Here is a 19636-nt window from a genome sequence, read left to right on the forward strand (position 1 = left end):
GCCCTAATCTTATGTCAAATATAAGAGGACCCATGGAATTACCATAGGGCTGCCATCCTCCAGGTGGGGCCTAAAGATCTCCTGAGACTAGTTCCTCTGGAGAAAATGGCTGCTTTGGAAGCGTGACTCTATGGTATTATACCCGGCTGAGTTCCTCGTCCTCCCCAGGCTCCACCCCCAAATCTCCAGAAAGTTCCAAACCTGCAGTTGGCAACTCTAAATTATGGAATAACATGTATTATTCTGGGTTTTTTAAATATTTAGATTTGTCAGCTCTGACTTGAGAAATTCCTGGAGTTTGGGGGACGGTGCCTGAGGAGGGAGCTTGGCCCGGCTTGGGTGTGATACCAGAGTCCGCCCACCAAATCCAACATGCCCTCCAGGGGAACGGATGTCTGTCGTTTGGAGACCAGCTGTAATTCCAGGAGATCTCCAGGCCCCGTGTGGGACTGGCAACCTTAAATTTAGAGGGCCTTCATCAACCAAGTCCCAACCCTTGTAATTTCCTTCGCTTGTATGTAAATCCAGCTCTGCTTAAAGCAGCCGTCTTCAAACTTTCTGAGATCTATCAAGGACAGGAACCAGTGAACTGCAAACACATGGCAGGAAGTCACATGACAGCGCGGTCATGTGACAGGAAGAGGGGAGCCAGAGGTTTTGTCTGCAATAAGGCAATTCCTACTGGGGGGAGCTACTGACAAATCCCCAGTGAAATAGCTAAAAAGACTCACAAGACCTCGATTTGAATCCCACCTCTGCCATGCAAGCTTGCTGGGCAACGCTGAGCCAGTCACCTCTCAACCTAACCTACCTCACAGGGTTGTTGTAAGAATAAAATGGAGGCGAGGAGAATTATGTAAGCCACTTTGGAGGAGAAAGGCATGGTATAAAAGAAGTGAATAGACAGCAGCAGTTCCCCTCCTACGATATTACTAAGCCCCCACATTGTATTCCTGTTGGTTAACTGGATACATCTTACAATCATAGAACTGGAAGGGACCTCTAGGATCATCTAATAATAACAACAACAACAACATTCGATTTATATACCGCCCTTCAGGACAACTTAAGACCCACTCAGAGTGGTTTACAAAGGATGTTACAACAACAAACACCCTGTGAGGTGGGTGGGGCTGAGAGAGCTCCGAGAAGCTGTGACTGACCCAAGGTCACCCAGCTGGCTTCAAGTAGAGGAGTGGGGAATCAAACCCAGTTCTCCAGATTAGAGTCCCGCGTTCTTAACCACTACACCAAACTGGCTCCAATCCTCTACACAATGCAGGAAATTCACAACTATCTTCCCTCCCCACACTCCAAGTGACCCTTGCTCCATGCCCAGAAGATGGCAAAACACCGTCAGGATCCCTAGCCAAAATGACCTAGGAAAAATTGCTACCTGACCTCAAGGTGGCAATTGGCCTTACTCTGGGCGTGTAAGAAGGCACCACAAGAATGAAGCACTGATGTAACCCTTCCTGCCCTCCTCCTCACGATCTGCCCAGGTTCACAGAATCAGCATTGCTGTCAGATGGCCATCTAGCCTCTACTTAAAAACCTCGAAAGAAGGAAAGCCCACCACCTCCCGAGGAAGCCTGTTCCACTGAGGGACTACTCTACAGGAAGTTCTTCCTAATGTTTAGTCAAAAACTCTTTTAATTTAATTTCAACCTGTTGGTTCTGGTCCGACCTTCTGAGGCAGCAGAAAACAACTCCGCGCCATTCTCTATATGACAGCCTTTCAAGTATTTGAAGTTGGTTATCATATCACCTCTCAGTCATCTCTTCTCCAGGCTACAGATGGAAAGAGAGATTATAAAATCATCGCCCATTTCTCTATATGAGATGCCTCTGTTCTGGGTAAATAAGACAATACATCTTTTGAGAAATGCTTTATTATTTCAAAACCTCTTCTGTTAGAGAACGTATATTTTTTAAGACAAAGATTCACCATGTGGGAGAAAAGTTTTCGTTCCCCTGTGGAACAATATTGGTTGCCGCAACTGTACACAAAACATTATTCAACAAGCCAAGTGATAACAACATACTCAAACTGTCTATCACCAAATAAGAGCAGTGGAAACTGTTCTTTGTTAAACAAAAAAGATCCACCAAGCAAACGGCCTTTCTGGTCCACCATCGTTTTCCAATACCAGCCAAAATCCTCTGCTAGTTCCTAAGGAGGCCTCTGCGTATGACTGCACCGAAGAGAAAAAGAAGAATGTGAAATCAGAGAAGCGATTAATAGAAAAACAGTCGGTATCATACTACCCTTGTGCAGATCTCCGGTGTGACCATGTTTGAAATAATGTTCACAGTTCTGGTCATTCCATCTCAAAAAGATAATGCAGCAAGATTCGAGTCTAGTAGGACCTTAGAGACCAACAAGATTTCCAACAGATACCATCTTTGATTCTCAAAAGCTTATACCCTGGGAATCTCGCTCTTCTACTGCAGTCCAACACAGCTACTCACCCAAAAGAATAGCGTAGAGCTTGAACTATCAGTCACTCAGTGAAATTGACTGGCAAAAGGTCCAGGCCAAACAAAATGTATTATTTCAAATAACGCCTCACTAACCAGGGTCATCGCCATAGCTCATATTTTACACGCAGAACGTCTCATGGTTGATCCTGACATCTGCAGTAAAATGACCTTAAGTAGCAGGGCTATTTTTAAGGAGACTGCTAAAATAAAGCCTCACAAACTGGGTGGCATCCAGTGGAGGGTGTCGCTGCTCTTTGCCATTCTGATTTAATGGGAGGGGATTTGAACATGGGAGCTGCGAATTGCCAAGTGTGGCACGGGTTTCCGGACTTGGCATTTCACTCTTTCCATACCCCAAGGCATGATATAATTTTGCTGCCGCATGGACTCTTTGATGCGACGTTAGATTGGTTCTCTGATTGAAGCGTTTTCCACATTCCAAGCATTTATACGGCTTCTCCCCTGTGTGAATTCTTTGGTGCCTGACAAGGTTTGATGTGCTACAGAAACTCTGACCGCAGTCTGAACATTTGCACAATCTCTCCCTTGTGTGAACTGTTCGATGTGAAATCAGCTGCGCATTCCACCTGAAGCTCTTCCCACACTCTGAACATTTATATGGTTTCTCCCTTGTGTGGGTTTCTTGGTGTCTAATAGCATTTGCCCTCTGACTGAAGCTCTTGCCACATTCTGAGCATTTATACGGCTTCTCTCCTGTGTGAATTCTCTGATGTCGAACAAGGTCTGACATATTTAAAAAGCTCCGATCGCAGTCCGGGCATTTATGCTGTTTCCCTCGCATATCAATTGTTAGATGTGAAGTTACATGTGCACTCTGACTAATACTCTTTGTGCTTTCTAAACATTTAGACAGTTTCTCCCCTGTGTGAGTTCCTTGGTGTTTAACAAGATTTGCCTTCTGACTGAAACTCTTACCACACTCAACACATTTATACGGTTTCTCGCCTGTGTGGCTTCTTCGGTGGGAAGTAAGATTCTTGCTTTGACTAAAGCTCTTTCCACACTCCAAACACGTATATGGCTTCTCTCCTGTGTGGGTCCTTTGATGTGAAGTAAGGTGTGCTTTCTCACGAAAGGCCTCACCACACTCTGAGCATATGTAAGGTCTCCCCCCTGTGTGAATTCTCTGGTGTACGTTAAGGCTTGATTTACTGCTGAAGTTTTTGAAACAGACGGGGCACTCATTCCTTCCCTTTCTGTTCTTGGTTTCTTGTTGGATCTGGATCAGCTGCAAGTCCCCTCCTACAGAAGCATGAGATGTGTTTTGCCAATTCTGTGTTTGGTTTCTCTCCTGTATCTTTGTTCCTTCTTGATGTGTGACATTTTTATCCACCTCTGGCTGCCAGGCTCTGTCTACCAATACCCCATAAGGTTTCTGCTCATTCTCATGTTTCTGCCCATCATTTCCTGGAATAATAAAGAGATTTAAAAAGAACACAGGTGAGTAATGGAGTCTACAATGAGAGAACAAACCAAACCTATGTATGTGCTGTTGCAACTGACCTATGGCATCTCCAGCAACAGGATTTCAAGGTAAGTGAAGAGCGGAGGTGGTTTGCCATTGCCTTCCTCAGCAGAGCAACACCTGTCTTCCCTGATGGTCCCCCATCCAAGTTCTGTCCAGGGCTGACCCTGCTTAGCTTTTGTGACCTTACAAGATGGGGCTATGCCACGCCACTTTCCCTCCCAAATCAAAACGACTGTTCTGCAAAAGAGGTAGAAAACCGTTTCTGCTTCCAGACCCCTTCCAAAGATTTAATAAAAAGGCAAATTCTGCCACAGATTGAACAAGCTAGAGAAACATAGGAGATCTGGACATTTGGACCTATTGGGAATTTCTGTTCTTTCCAGCAAGCTCCAGCTAGCACCTGAAGCTTCTTTCCTAGTAAGGAAAAGCAAGTCAGGAATGGGTGAATTGCTTTGCTCCTGCGTAGAAAGAAAAGGCTTCTTCTGAGCTTAGGAGAGGCTCTGCCCCCCAGATGTAGCCTCTTGAAGCCTGGGGATCTGTTCTGCAATAGTCACTAGAAAGAAGCTAATGCTAAAATATCCTCCACAGACTCTGTGGCTGCCAGAAGCTGTATGGCTATTAGAACTCTTAGAGGTTTTTGTCTATCTGGAACGGGGAGACCATCAGCTACCATGTGCCTTGGGGAGATGTTCTCCAAGACTGATGGCACTGGAGTAATACATTCCCTGAGACCCACTCCAATCAATGTCCCAGCTGCCACATTCTGCACCATTTTGAAGTTCCTGAATGTTTTTTAAGGGCAGTCCCATGCAGAGTACATTGCAGTAATCTAATCTTGATATAACCAGGACGTGCCTGACAGTGGCCAGATCTTTCCTACACAGGAAAGGCCACAGCTGACTAACTAGTTGAAGCTGTTAAAAGGCGCCTCTAGCCACAGCTGTCATCTACTTATCCAGCAAGAGGCCTGCGTCCCATAGCAACTCCAAACTACAGACTGGTTCTTTCAAGGGGAATACAACCCCAACCAGAATGGGCGATACCCTAAATCCTGGTTCAGATCTTCTGTTCACCAGGAGCACTTCTGTCTTGCTGGGATCAAGCTTGAGTTTATTAGCCCGCATCCACTCCAGAATTGATTCCTGGGACTTCTTCAGGCACAGTTCGAAGGATCTTCCTCCTTGTTACCTACCTGCTGTTCTCTCTCTTTCTGTGGAACTCTGGGCAAGCCCCTTTTCTTCTTCAGATCTGGCCGTCAAGAGTTCTCCTTGGGAGCAAACAAAAGCAGATTTGTTCCTCCTAGCAATTCCGGCTGCATAATACATTATAAGCCAGCCTGATTCTGTGTACCTTCCCTCTTTCGTTCTCAATCAAATGCAAAAAAAAAAAGCTAAAAAGGTTGCTCTCCTGCAAAATATTTATCACCTGTGCTCATACGTAGCAGGTTGGAGACCTGAACAGGAGGTTGGAAGCATCACTGGGTGCTTGCAAATACTGCTCCAAACTTGGGCCAAAACGCTACTTAGGAATGCAACTGTGAACAAGGGGCAGCCCGGTGGGAAGAGCCCTCACTGAAAAGTCCACCTCTTCCAAAGGGCAGGCAGGAAGCAACCACTCCAACAACCCACCTCCAGCAAAGGATAGTCAGGAGGCATCTTCTCCGGCAAACCCACCTCTTTCCAAAGGGCAGGCGGGAAGCAGCCACGGAGACTCCCCCAGTCTGTTGCCCACCCTGGTCTCTGAATCGGGAACGAGTTCTGCTGTCTGCAACGAGACACTGAATCTTGGCCAGGCCAGAGGGAAAGGGCTCAGGAGGGCCGAGATCAGGTATCCTGGCAGGACAGACTAGCTGGACACCGACTCCTGCTTCATTGTTAATGCATTCAGTGTTCATGAGAGTCACGGAGACTCAGCATCTATCAGCTGAAGCGAAAGGAATCCTTACCGAGAGAGGCCACATTCCCAAAATTCTCCAACATGACGTCCATGGCCAGAGCCCTTTGGCCCGGGTCCAGCAGCTCCCACTCCTCCTTGGTGAAGTCCACATCCACTTCCTCAAAGGACACGGGACCGTCCTCAGTCTGAGCTGGCTGCCTAGCGGCTGCTTCTGTTCCACCACAAGGTGGGGAAGAGGTGGAAAGCGCAGGCGATATTCTTCCAAAGCCTGGGAGGGAGAGGAGGACAATCAGGTCTCGCAAGTACAGGACGAAGGACTAGGAACAGTAGCAAGGAGCTTCAGGCATCCTGGACAGAAGGACAGAGAAGGTCCCAAGATAAATAAAACTGATCTTGGGACCTTCACAGCACAAGGAATCCTTACCTGAGGAGGTGTCAGGCATTCGACATTCCTGCTTGATGCCTCTAAATGGTAGCTCCTGGCAGGTTTTTGGCGGATCTTTGAATGAATCCATGAATAGTCCACGTAGCTGAAGCAACAATCCAGAATCCCGGGCCGGGAACAAACAGAAGAATCAGAGGAGTAAAGGGAACGATCCCGGCCCTCCACTCTTTGCTGCTACCAGTGGGGCTGGAATCCAGTTTGGGATTCCCTCGGATCATGGAACATGACCCAGAAGGGGCAGGGAAGCACCCAAATGCCACGTGCGGCACTTGGCCCCTGGAAGAGGCTGCCTGGAGAGGGAGGGAAATCTCTTCTGCATAGGGATGGGGCAGAGATGCTTCAGGGATAGACTCAGGTTCCCAGCTGATTCGGTCTTGCTGGGATGAACCCACTCACCTGCTCTTTCTGCCTCTCTGCCTGGCTCAGGAGGAAGCCTTCTGCCAGGGCCACCGCTTGGGAGCTGCTCTCCGGCTCGCATTCCCTGACCCAGCTCTCCATCTCCGGGGGCAGGATGGCCAGGAACTGCTCCAGGACCACCAAGTCAAGGATCTCCTTCTTGCTGTGCCTTTCTGGATTCAGCCAGAGGCTGCAAAGTTCGTGGAGTCGGCTGCATGCGTCTCGGGGCCCCTCGGCCTCCTGGTAGCAGAACTGCCTGAAGCGCCGGCGCTGTGCATCCCAGCCAAGGGCATCATCACCCAGAAGGCTCTTGGGCCTTGTTTTTCCCCAGAGTCCCCTGGCACCTGAGATTTTTCTTGTCCCCATGCCTGGTTCTGTGCCCTGCTCACTCGTCATCTGTATGTTCCCGAGGGCCATCTGCTGCGGCAGCAAAAGTTCTCCAGACTCTTCTGCCTCTTTTACTCCAGGGGCAAGAATGGGGAGGGGGGAAGGGAGATCTTCAGCTGCTGAGAAACTTGAAGCGGAGAAGTTTTTTCCTGGTTGCGAGTTCTAATGCTGCCAATGCAAGCAGAGGCAAATCTGGATGTTTCCAGCTACCAGCTGGAGCTTCTCCCTGAGGAAAAGAAAAACCAGCCCTAAGAATCACTGAGAACCCAAGATTGTTCTCTCCCTGCCCTCCCCCTCTCTGGGTTTATACTTTAAACAAGGAGTCTAAGACAATATTTACCTCAAACACTCTTTGGTCTTATTATATCAGCCACCTTCCCCTTAGTCTATTGTATTCACACTCACATGGTGAGAAATAACACTCTTTAGAGAGGCAGCTGTGTTTGCCAGGTGCAGCCCAAATGACGGTCTTGTGGCTTCTGAGAAACCAACACATTCACTGTGGCTTTAGTTTTTGAGAGCCAGAATCTTTGTGCATCCATCCAAGCGGGCCGTGGCTCACGGAAGCTTCCATGAGAAAAAGGTTCTGGCACCCTCTCCCCTTCCAGAGCCTTTCTGCTCAACCCATTTCCCTCTCAACTTGCGGGGACCGAAGTCCTTTCCCAACCACGGCCTTGGACAGGGTCAGCCAATTCCTCCCACTCTGCTGCTGCGGCTCTCCAGGGTCTTCCCCAGCCCTGTCCAGGGGGGCTTAAACTCGGAGCTCTGCACACAGGCCCTGCGCTCTGCTAGTTATTGGTTCTCCCTCAAATTATTACAGGATGTAGAGATGGCCATAAGCTTGGAAGGCTTTGAAAAGGAGGCTTGGTAAAGCCACAAAGTGGCCACTCAAGAGCCACAACAGCCGCCTGGGACAGAGGTCAGCAGCTGCTGCCTTTGCCTTCCTTCCTGAGAGATTGACCAGCTGAGGAGGGAGCCCAAAGCTTTGGGGTGTGTCGGAGGGGGAGGGGGCCAGGATCCCCAGAGAACTGTGGACCAGAAAGGTCTGGATTCCCAAGCTCTGACAAAGAGAGCCGGCATGTGTGAGACATAAGAAGTCAAGAGTGGGAAAGGCAGATGTGCAAGCCCACACTGGGCAGGGTTGCCCACTCCAGGTTGGGAAATTCCTGGACTTTGAGAGGCGGTGCCTGAGGAGGATGAATTTTGGGGAAGGGAGGGAGCACCGCAGAGTATAATGCCACAGAGTCCACCCTCTTAAGCTACCATTTCCTTCAGGGGAACAGACTCTGTAGTCTGAGATCAGTTGTAATTCCAGGAGATCTCAACCTCCCCTGGCAGTTAGCAACGCAAGATCACAGAGCTTATTGAACTGTAAAGAGTCCAGTAGCACCGTTAAGACTAACCAACTTTATTGTAGCATAAGCTTTCGAGAGCCACAGCTCTCTTCATCAGATGCATAGGTGCTACTGGACTCTTTGCTATTTTTCTACTGCAGACTAACACGGCTAACTCCCCTGGATCTTATTGAACTGCGTTACCCAGTTTATGTGACGTATTAAACAGCTCCTGTTTCATTGTTCTTTGATGGGAGGAGACCATTTTTATTGCATTGTTCATTGTATGTAGTATATTTTTGTACTGCCTTTGATAATTCTGTACTCCCACCCTGAGCTTCTGCTAGAAAGGGGGACAACGAACAAAGTGAATAAATAAATCTTGAGAAGAACAGCTAGCGAACTACAGCAGACCTAGAAGTGAAATGTCATCTGCAGGGATGCTATTCAATGGGGTGGGGGGAGACAGTCTAAGGAGTTGATACTACCAAGGAGACATTGTTATATTAGAAGATTACCTGCATGCAAATGGCAATTTTGGAGTAAAATTATCTTGCTTAAAGAAGGAGGGGAAATGAACATAATATTTCAGTCGATTAACTACTTGTCAGGGGTGGCAAAACAGCATGGTACAGCCAGATTTCTGAAGCTAAACAAGGTCTGGACTACCAAGGAAGGGAGACCACCGAGGAAGACTCTGCAGAGGAAGGCAATAGCAAGCCACCTGTTTGTCTCTTGCCTTGAAAATCCCTTGCTGGGGACACCATACATTGATTTCGACTTAATGGTACAAACATACATGTGGAGAGTGCTCTCAAGTCATAGGTGACTTATGGTGCCCCCTTTTGGAGTTTTCAAGGCAAGAGACTAACAGAGGTGGTTGGCCATTGCCTGCCTCTGCAACTCTGGTTTTCATTGGAGGTCTCCCATCCAATGACTAACCAAGGCTGATCCTGCTTAGCTTCTGAGATCTAACAAGATCAGGTTCACCAGGTCAGGGCACACACATGTATAATTACTTAGCAATTCACTGCCATTCACACATTATTCCCAATCCAAGCCCCAGCCCCTTCCGATTTCTCCTCTCCCCCAATCCGTTCTCAATCAAGAAATTTCATAGAATCATAGAGTTGGAAGGGGCCATACAGACCTTCTAGTCCAACCTCCTGCCCAGTGCAGGATCAGCCTAAAGCATCTCTGACAAGTATTCTTGAAAACTGCCAGTGAAGGGGAGCTCACCACCTCCCTAGGCAGCTGATTCCACTTTTGAACTACTCTGACTGTTAAAAAGTTTTTCCTAATATCCAGCTGGTACCTTTGTGCATGTAATTTAAGCCCATTGTTTTGGGTCCTACCCTCTGCTGCCAACCGGAACAGCTCCCTGCCCTCCTCCAAATGACAGCCTTTCAAATGCTTAAAGAGAGCAATCATGTCCCCCCTCAGCCTCCTCGTCTCCAAACTAAACATTCCCAAGGCCCTCAGCCTTTCCTCGTAGGGCTCAGTCTCCAGACCCCTGATCATCCTCGTCGCTCTCCTCTGCACCCTCTTGATTTTGTCCACATCCTTTTTGAAGTGTGGCCTCCAGAACTGCACACAACACTCAAGGCAGTATAGAGAGGGGCTATGACCTGCGATTTCGACACTATTATTTTATTATTTCTACCTGTTCTTGTATGAAATACGTTTTGCACTAAGTCAGACGCTTGGGTCACCTGTCCGCTCCTTGCTGTCCACTCCAAGGAGGGAGGGGCTTGCCCGGGAGCCTGCATTTGCAAGGGCAGGATTGGTCCTGTGGCACTTCAGCATGCAGGGCTGGAGTTCTGCCCCGGGGGTGGCCCCCTCTTGCCCCTTCCTCTGCCCGCTTCTTCCCCAAGACCTTCTCGCCACTCACCTGTTCCCTCCCAGTTTCCCCCAGCCTCAGGGGCGGAGCAGGAAGTAGCTTTCCCAGTTCACACCCCTCTTTCCCGGATGCCTCTCTAGGAGCCGTTCCAGACGGTCCCTTTAACGCTTGCAGAGCCGCTTGTGCTCAAAAAGCCCAGCGGATCGCTTTCTCTCTCTCTCTCTCTCTCTCTCTCTCTCTCTCTCTCTCTCTCTCTCTCTCTCTCTCTCTCTGCATCGGCCCCATTAGCCTTTTCCAGGAAAAAAAGGGAAAAGATGGAGAGGCAACAGATTTATAACTTGGATGAAGAAAATTTCTGTGGACAGTGAAGAAAGCTGACAGGAAGAAAATGGATTCACTTGAAATGTGGTGCTGCTGGAGGAGAGTTTTGCGGACACCACGGGCTGCCAGAGGACAACGTTGTAGCTTTAAAAGAGAAAGAGGGTGCTTTTTCTAGGCTGCCTGACCACAGGGCGCCTGCTTAGCATGCAGAAGGCCCTTGGGTCAATCCGCAGCTCCTCCAGTTCAAAGGATTAAGTAGGAGGTGGTAGGAAAGATCTCTCTCCGAGGTCCCGGAGAGCCGCTGCTAGTCTGAGTAGACAAGAATGACGCGGATGGACCAACAGTCTGAGGGCCAAACTACAAGTGACGAATGACACAGGTTGGATCCTTGTCAGCTTCCCTCAAGTTTTGATGGGAAATGTAGGCAGCTTGGCGGAATGTTGGACAAGTGACAGGTGAAAAATCCACTGGACAGCAGTCGAAGAGCCAAGCTGCAAGACCAGGGCACCTACATTTCCCATCAAAACTTGAGGGAAGCGACAAGTGTCCAACCTGTGCCATTCGTCACTTATAGCTTGGCCCTGATTCAGTATAAAGCAGCATCACGTGTGTTCGTGAGTATTGTAAGCCAAGAGGGACAGAGGGAATCTTTGTGAAGGGGGATTATGATAGCTTTGGGTAGCCCAACACATCTCTGGGGGTCAATTTCCACTGCCTCTGAGAATAGCCGCCAGTCACAGATTCTGCAGCCACCTCTAGTTGAGGAGAAGCCCAGCCCATGGGGATGGAAACCTCCAGTGCTATTCAGCTGGGTTGCTAGGTGGCACATACCAGTGTGTGTGTGTGTATTCACACCATTCCCTCTGTGACTTCAGCAAAACCGTTACAAAACAAGAGCTGGAGTGGTTCCAGCCACACCTCGAGGACTTAGTAGAGTGTGTTCCACGTCACCATCTGCCTGTGGCATCATCAATCACTTCCACGTTTCATTCCCCCTTAAAAATCTTATTCTCTTTGCATTATGTCTTCATTGTTTTTTCTTACATTATGAGGCACCTTGTAGGTTATCTGACCATTTGTATCTGATGAAGGGAGCTCTGACTCTCAAGACCATGAGTGATTCCGCACACATTGGATAATGCACTTCCAATCCTCTTTATAAATCATTTGGAAAAACAGGGTTTCTCACCTGTAACTGTTGATCGTCGAGTCTCTTCTGTGCAGACACACATTGGGACTGCGCAGGCGCAGGCCAGCCGCGGAGAAGATTCTTTTAGCTTCTAGAAATGTGACGGGGACGTTCGGGCCCACCGTGCATGCGCGCCGGTGTTCCCGCCAATTTTGAAGTACAAGTACCCGAACGTCCCCGGCATTCCCTCAGTTCACCTGAGCCGCCGGAGAAACAATGGAGTAAACCAAGCACTCACAGCGGGGCAGGCGGGAGGGAATGTGTGTCTGCACAGAAGAGACTCGACGATCAACAGTTACAGGTGAGAAACCCTGTTTATCGTCATCGTCCTTCTGTGCAGCCCCACATTGGGAGAATAGCATCTCACCAATGGGGGCGGGTGTGAGTGTCTAGGTGAACAAAGAATGCAGAACAGCCGTGCCAACAGCGGATTCACGGCGTGCATTCACGTCTACAGAATAATGTTTAATGAAAGTGTCAGCGGTAGACCACGTTGCAGCTTGGCAGACGTCCTGGAGTGGCACTCCTCGCAGGAAGGCAGCAGAGGCAGCTTGTGCTCGAGTAGAATGAGCAGTAATCAACAACGGGCACCGGACTCCAGCTTGCTGATAACAAAGTTTAATTGCAGACACAATCCAGCGAGAGATGGACTGGGCAGAAGCTGGCGAGCCCTTGCGAGGGCCAGAGTAACACAAGAACAGGGCAGGAGACTTCCTGAAACACTTGGTGCGATGTAAATAAAACAATAAAGCACGTTTCACATCCAATGTGTGTAGAGTACGTTCCTCTGGGGAAGAGGGAGTAGGAAAAAAGGAAGGAAGGACCACCTTTTGACGCAGGTGAAATTTGGAAACCACCTTGGGCAGGAACTGCATACTAGTGTGGAGCATGACCGTACCGGGGAAGAACTGCAGGAAGGGGGGGTCACACCTCAGAGCAGACAACTCCCCTACCCGCCTGGAGGAAGTGACTGCTACCAAAAAGGCCACCTTCTGCGTGAGCAGAGGCAAGGGACAGGTAGACAGGGGCTCAAAAGGGGAGAGCATCAAAGGGAGAGCACCAGGGTCAGGCTCCACTGAGGAATAGGATGGGCCCTAGGAGGAAAGGACTTTAATAGGCCCTTCAGGAACTGTTTGGACAGCCAATGTGCAAACACAGTCCTCCCATCAATCTGCTCATGGAAGGCAGAGATAGCAGCCATGTGCACCTTAACACTGGAGAACGCCAGGCCTTGGGAGCACAGGTCCAGGAGGTAGTCCAGAATGACAGGCAGCAGGCAAGTGAAAGGGGAAACCCCTTTGGGGGCTAACCACCTAGAGAAACGTGACCACTTCCTCTGGTAGGACAACCTGGTAGACGGTTTTCGGGCATTCAAGATCACGTTAAGCACCCTAGCAGAGAGGTCTAGTCTGGGGCGCAGAGGAGCCAGGCAGTCAGATTTAGCACTGCCACATCGTGATGCCACACCCCGTCCATGAGTAACAGGTCTGGGGCGTGTGGAAGCGGGAGACACCGCCCCTGTGACAGGGAGAGCAAAAGGGGGAACCAATCCTGGCGAGGCCACCGAGGGGCAATCAGGATACAATGGGTTCGGAAGGCTCTGATCCTGGAGAGGACCTTGTGAAGGAGTGGGAAGGGCGGGAAGGCATAAAAGAGCCCTGGAGACCAGGGTATCTGGAAGGCATCCCCCAGTGAACGATGGCCAATCCCGGCCCGGGAGCAGAACAGGGGGGCCTGTGTGTTGTGGGCTGTGGCGAAGAGGTCGACGAGCGGGGTGCCCCACATGCGGAAAACCACGTGGAGGTAAGCCCTGTTGAGGGACCACTCGTGTTGGGGCAAAAACACCCTGCTCGGCGTGTCTGCTGCTGTGTTGCTCTCCCCAGCTATATGGACGGCCTTGGGCAGGACGTTGTTGGTAATGGCCCAGGTCCAGAGCGTAGTCGCTTCCCTGCAGAGCTTGAGCGAGACCGTTCCTCCCTGCTTGTTGAGATAGTAACAGGCCGTGGTGTTGTCCGACAGGACCTGCACCCTCTTGTTCCGAATGACATCTGCAAAAGAAGCAAGGGAGTAATGGATCGCTCTAAGCTCTAAGAGGTTAATGTGCACCTCAAGGGAGGACCAAACACCTTGAGCAGACAGGCGTCCACAACGCCCTCCCCAGCCTAGATTGGAAGCGTCCGTAAAGACGGTGACCCCCGGCAGGAAGGGACCAAAAGGACAACCCTTGGACAAATTCTCAGGGACAGTCCACCACACCAAGGACCGCTGTACCACCCTCGGGATGGAAAACCCACGGTGTTGACTCATAGCGAGAGGGTTGAAAACCCGAACAAACCAGTTTTGCAGAGGCCGCATGTGCAGGCGTGCAAAACACACCACCCCTGTGGAGGAGGCCATGAGGCCCAACAAGGTTTGAATCAGGAGGGCAGTTTGGAACCGGTTATGCACGAAGTGGCGGGCCAGGGAGGACAGCCTGCGCAAGCGGTCCGGGGGTAGATAAGCCCGGCCCAGCAGAGAGTCAAAGTGGACCCCGATGAACCTAATGCTCGTACCTGGGGACAAAACAGACTTCCCCAAATTAACCACTAGCCCCAGGCCGTCTAGCACGGACAAGGTGAGGGCGATAGAGGCCCAGAGGGAATCAGAGGAGGGACCCACCAGGAGCCAATAATCCAAATATGGATAGACAAAACAGCCACTAGACCGTAAATGTGCCACCACGGTGGCCATACATTTAGTGAACACCCTGGGCGCCGAGGCCAGGCCAAAGGGCAAGGCTGTGTACTCATAGACAGCGCCTCCACAGGTAAAACGGAGATATTTCCTGTGGCCCTCAAAGATGGAAATGTGGAAGTAGGCGTCTTTGAGATCCAAAATGGCCATCCAGACGCCTGACTCCAAGAGTTCCAATACTCGTGACAGAGTAAGCATCCTAAACTTTTCCACCCTCAAGTAAGTATTAAGGGTCCGAAGGTCCAAAATGGGACGAGACCCCCCATCTTTCTTATCCACAAGAAAGTATCTTGAGTAAAACCCCCAAGGGGAAGTAGAGACATCGACCACCCGGACAGCACCTTTGTTAACCAGCTCCAAAACATTATTTTGTAAAACAACATTACAACAAGGAGCACAACGAGAGGGGTGCGAAAGAGGGGGTACAGTGGTGAACGATAACTTATAACCACGGGCCACAATAGAGAGGACCCAAGTATCGGTAGTAATGAGTTGCCAACGGGGCAAGAAAGGCCGTAGCCTGTCCAAGAACAAGATAGCAAGAGCGTCCTTGGAGGCCAACGGGGAAGCGTCCTGGCATAGTCAGAAGACCGAGGGCTTCTGCGCCGAAGTCGAGGGCTTGGGCGAGGGAGGCTGCTGTCGTCCCTTGGACCGGCCGGAGCGTCTCGAAGAGTGGCGCTGCTGGCCAGAGTAGGAACGGTTGCCATAGGATTGGCCCGAGAAGTACCTTCCTTGGCGCTGTTGGAACTGCTGGTAGGGGGACTGATAGGACCGGAACTTGCCGTACCGATATCTCGGACCCGACTGCGGAACCGAAGGCGCAACCCCGAGGGACTTGGCCGTCTGCTGGTTCTTCTTCATGAGAGAAAGGGACTCATCCGTTTTCTCTGAGAAGAGCTGGGGACCTTCAAACGGGAAATCCTCGACTTTGGCCTTCTTCTCGGGGGGCAGGGCTGTAGATCGAAGCCAGGCGTGCCGACGCAAGAGCACTGAGGATGCCATTGCACGTGCAGCAGAGTCGGCGGCGTCTTTGCCAGCTGTCATTTGTTGCTTTGACAACCGGAAAGCCTCAGCCTGGAGAGCCTTGACCAAGTTACGGCGGTCGTCGGGAAGGTCAGAGAGGTAAGATGACAGACGCTTCCACAAGAAGAGATTGTAGGAGCCCATTATCACTTGGAAATTGGCGATACGGAACCCCAGGGAAGCCGAAGAATACACCTTCCGACCAACGCCATCTAGCTTTCTGCCCTCCCGATCCGACGGAGCCGAAGAGGAACCGCGTCGGAACCGAGCTTGACCCTCCTCGGCTACGATGGAAGAGGGTTTCGGATGGGTAAAGAGGTAAGGGCAATCCTCCTGTTTGAGCCGATAATATTTCTCGACCTTCTTGGCCGTAGGCGGCACGGAAGCAGGGGTCTGCCAGAGCGCGAGGGCATTGTCGACGAGATCCTCGACAGGGGGGAACGCCACCGAGGCAGGAGACCCAGAGTATAACGGCTCCAGCAGCTTGCTCTTGGGTTTAGAGGTTGAGGAGGCGACATCAAGCTCCAGTGCGGCAGCCATCCGGACCAGCTGCTCCGCGAATACTCTGTAGTCGTCATTAGGGGACGACGAACGGAGCTCCCCCACAGCATCATCAGGGGAAGGGTTGGAGGCCGCGTCCGAGGAGTACTCTGATGGAGACGCCAGGCCCTCTTCATCCTCGGAGTCGGAGAAAGCCGCCGGGGTCTGCGTCGGAACCGAAGGGCGCTCCGTCGGAACCGAGGTACAAGGCTCGGGAGCCGAAAGATGGCGATGCGGCCGAGCGGCAGGCGGAGCAAGTGGCAGAGTCGACGGTGCCGGAACCGAGGTCAAGGGCGCCGACGGGCCAGGCAGGAAGGGGGCGGACTGTTGGATCCAAGCCACGAAATCTTGCCAGGAGGCCACGTTCCCAAAGCCCGGGACAGGCTGCCAAGGAGGTAGAGCAGCAGGCACCGGAACGGATCGGTGAAACGGCGCCGGAACCGACAAGACTGGCTGCGACGGAACGGAGACCTCCGACGGGACCGGAGCAGATGGCAGGGAGCGTTCAAACTCCTGGAACGGTTCCGAAAAACAAGGGAACGATTCATAGTCGTCCGGAACCACCGGAGGAGGCATACGAGGAGGCGAAGGGGTGTGCAGGAGACTCCTGACGTCCTCAGCAGGAGGGGCAGATCTGGGAGGCGAACCAGCCAACGATGTCGGGGCCGGCGATAAAGCACGGCTCTTGGATTTCGATCTGGCCTTTGCCTTTTTTGGCGGGGGCTCCGAAGAAGCCTCAGTGGCCAAAGGTTTCGAAGAAGGCTTTGAAGAAGCGCGTTTCTTCGCCTTCCGACTGGACGGAGCACTCACGGAACCGGAGGCAGTCAAGCCCTCCGGAACGGACGGCCCCGTCGGATCCGAGGGGAGCGGTTCCGGCGACTTACGTGGAGCCGGCGAGGGAGCGACAGAGCTGGGCCTGCTCCCGGACGATCCAGAAGGTTTGGGCGGCAGAAGGTTGGCGTCCCAAAGGAAGGCTCGGAGCCTGGCCTTGCGGTCGTTCCGCGCCTTCGGGGTGAAGGCCATGCAGAACTTACAGCGCTCCACGACGTGCCCCTCGCCCAAACAGATAAGGCACAGGTCATGACCGTCTGAGTGGGTCATTTTAGTGCCACACTGCTGGCATTTTTTAAATAGAGAGGAATGGGACATGGTGGAGGCGTTTCCCAGAGATGAAGGAGGAAACGATAACTCACAAGCGAAGAAAAAGTCCGAAGACGCGAGTGACAGCTAAAGAACCTTTTCGAACGGCGGCGAAAAAGGAACTGAGGGAATTCCGGGGACGTTCGGGTACTTGTACTTCAAAATTGGCGGGAACACCGGCGCGCATGCGCGGTGGGCCCGAACGTCCCCGTCACATTTCTAGAAGCTAAAAGAATCTTCTCCGCGGCTGGCCTGCGCCTGCGCAGTCCCAATGTGGGGCTGCACAGAAGGACGACGACGATCAGATATTTTTGATGTGCGGAACAAAAAATCCACCTCAAACGATTGATAAAGTGCATTGAAAGTGCATTATCCAACGTGTGCAGAATCAGCCCTTATCCCCTGGAAATCTTGTTGGTCTTTAAGGTGATACCAGACTTGAATATTGTTCTTCAAGCTCTTATTTTAGATTTCTGCAATCCTTTTCAGAGTACATTGCTTACTAGATGTTGCGCCCTATCAAGCCCATTGACTTACACTGTGCAAACTGCCTTGGGTCTTAATGAGAAAGTCAGACTATAAAAGCAATAATATACATTTCAGTAATGGATAAATTAACCCTCCTTCCTGTCCAGCTTGCAGGGAGGCAGACACCAATACAAATGGTGTGAAATCATCTAAAAGAATGAACCGTTTTGAAATGCAATATTGAAACAACTTGGCAGATGTGAAAATTAGTAGACTGGGGTAAACAAACATCTATTTCTCAAAGGAGAAGTAGGACCGCCCCCCGCAATCCCACCCTTGGTCATTCCAACAACTGCAGACATAAATGAGTGCTGCACTGCAGTTCTCACAAATGCTAACATTCAACAAGCAGAAAATGCAACAATATCATACAGATCTTGTCCCCAAGACTCACACAGGACTTCAAAGCAATCTACTAGATATAATATCGGCCTCCGCTCCAGCAGAGAATCCGGTTGGCTGACTCTCAAACTCTGTACTGAGCAAACAAACTCATTTTTGAAGAAACCTTTTAACCGCTTGGTGTTTTATGAAGGAGCTGATAGGTTTGCAAGGCGACAGAACGGTTTGTGTGTGTGAGTAAAAGAACAGCCTGCTCCCACGAAGGAAAGCTGTTAGCTTAGGGCATCGTTTACAACAAGCGAAGTAAGCATATGAATTATGAACAAACTGTTCCTGAATTAAAGAGCAAGTGCTGTTTTAGATCAGAAGTGCTTAGCTGGATCAGACATGTTTACTCAGCTGTATGAGGCTGCGGCTCAGGTGCAGAGCCTTTGCTTAGCGTGTAGAAAATCCCTGGTTTGATCCCCAGCATCTCCAGTTTTAAAAAGGATCAGGTCGTAGATTCTGTGAAAAACCTCTGCCTGAGACCCTGGAGAGCCACGGTTAGTCTGAGTAGACAACACTGACCTCGATAGCCTGAGGGTCTGACTCAGTGTAAGGAAACTTCATATCCTCTAGTCTAATTAGTACCCTGTTGCTAACAGCAGGCAGCTAAATATGTCTATCTGAGCAGAGCAGGAAACCGTGTTTTTTGGACCACAGTCTAGTATTCACAGGTATACTTCCTCTGATTATGGAGGTTCAACATAGAAGGCTATCCTCGATCGTTTATCTGATCCTATATTAAAGCCACAAGCCAGTATGGTGTAGTGGTTGAGAGTGGCAGGACTCTAATCTGGAGAGCTGGGTTTGATTCCCCACTCCTCTGCTTGAAGCCAGTTGGGTAACCTTGGGTCAGCCACAGCTCTCTTAGAGCTCTCTCAGCTCCACTGCTCTGTGTGGGCATTAAGTTGTCCTGAAGGGCGGTCTATAAATCAAATGTTGTTGTTGCTGTTGTTGTTGTTGTTGTTGTTGTTGTTGTTGTTGTTATGAGGTTCTCTGAATCTCTAGCTTTCATTTTTTTAAAAAAAAGTAAGTCTCCAGCCCCTTCCATTACAGAGATATGGCTTTTCTCTTATATCTTCACAATGCTTGGGCAATTAGCCCAGCCTAGCACTGGACCTTTCTACTCCCCCCCCCCCCACTAAACAGCACAGATTACAAACTATTGTTCTCCCTCCTCCCAAAGGAAAACAAAAACCTGCAACACAGCCACTGGAACATCTTGCCACTTGGGATATTGAGAGAGCATGCCAGCATAAAGGTCTGGTTGTAAAACAAGGATACCTTGGCCTTTACATAAAATTCAATGGTTAAGGACTGGGAGGTTATTAGTAATTTAAACAAAATGTAGTTTAAAAGCATAACAATCACATTCTATAAAGTGACAAAGTAATTGCAGTTAGTTCAAACATAAAAGGAGGAACAAAGTTACAATGATTCCAGGTTTTTTTTGGATTATTTTCTTCTGCATCAGTGGAAGCTGCAAGTCTGTCCCTAGGGTAAGGAT

At 50.2% G+C, this 19636-nt stretch overlaps 1 protein-coding gene across 1 annotated transcript; it reads right to left on the reverse strand.

The window, feature by feature from the left end:
• Window positions 1-1903: 1903 nt before the first annotated feature.
• LOC129327084 (zinc finger protein 154-like) lies at window positions 1904-10273 on the reverse strand. Its single transcript, XM_054975520.1, has 5 exons — window positions 10144-10273; window positions 6294-7323; window positions 5919-6137; window positions 5166-5240; window positions 1904-3912 (listed from the first exon to the last, which is right to left on the reverse strand). Exons 2-5 carry the CDS (start codon window positions 6382-6384, stop codon window positions 2654-2656), a joined length of 1644 nt encoding a protein of 547 aa, XP_054831495.1. The 5' UTR covers window positions 6385-7323; window positions 10144-10273; the 3' UTR covers window positions 1904-2653.
• Window positions 10274-19636: the final 9363 nt, after the last annotated feature.

The sequence above is a fragment of the Eublepharis macularius genome, chromosome 4 (assembly GCF_028583425.1).
Source record: "Eublepharis macularius isolate TG4126 chromosome 4, MPM_Emac_v1.0, whole genome shotgun sequence".
In the NCBI taxonomy this organism is placed as follows: domain Eukaryota; kingdom Metazoa; phylum Chordata; class Lepidosauria; order Squamata; family Eublepharidae; genus Eublepharis; species Eublepharis macularius.

What these genes read in the sequence shown, in the direction of transcription:
- LOC129327084 (XM_054975520.1), bottom strand. Translation starts at nt 6,384, where the DNA reads ATGGATTCATTCAAAGATCCGCCAAAAACCTGCCAGGAGCTACCATTT. An exon ending in AATGCCTGACACCTCCTCAG is followed by an intron (nt 6,138 to 6,293) that starts GTAAGGATTCCT and finishes TCTCCCTCCCAG; the next exon opens with GCTTTGGAAGAATATCGCCT. An exon ending in TGGGAATGTGGCCTCTCTCG is followed by an intron (nt 5,241 to 5,918) that starts GTAAGGATTCCT and finishes TTTGCTCCCAAG; the next exon opens with GAGAACTCTTGACGGCCAGA.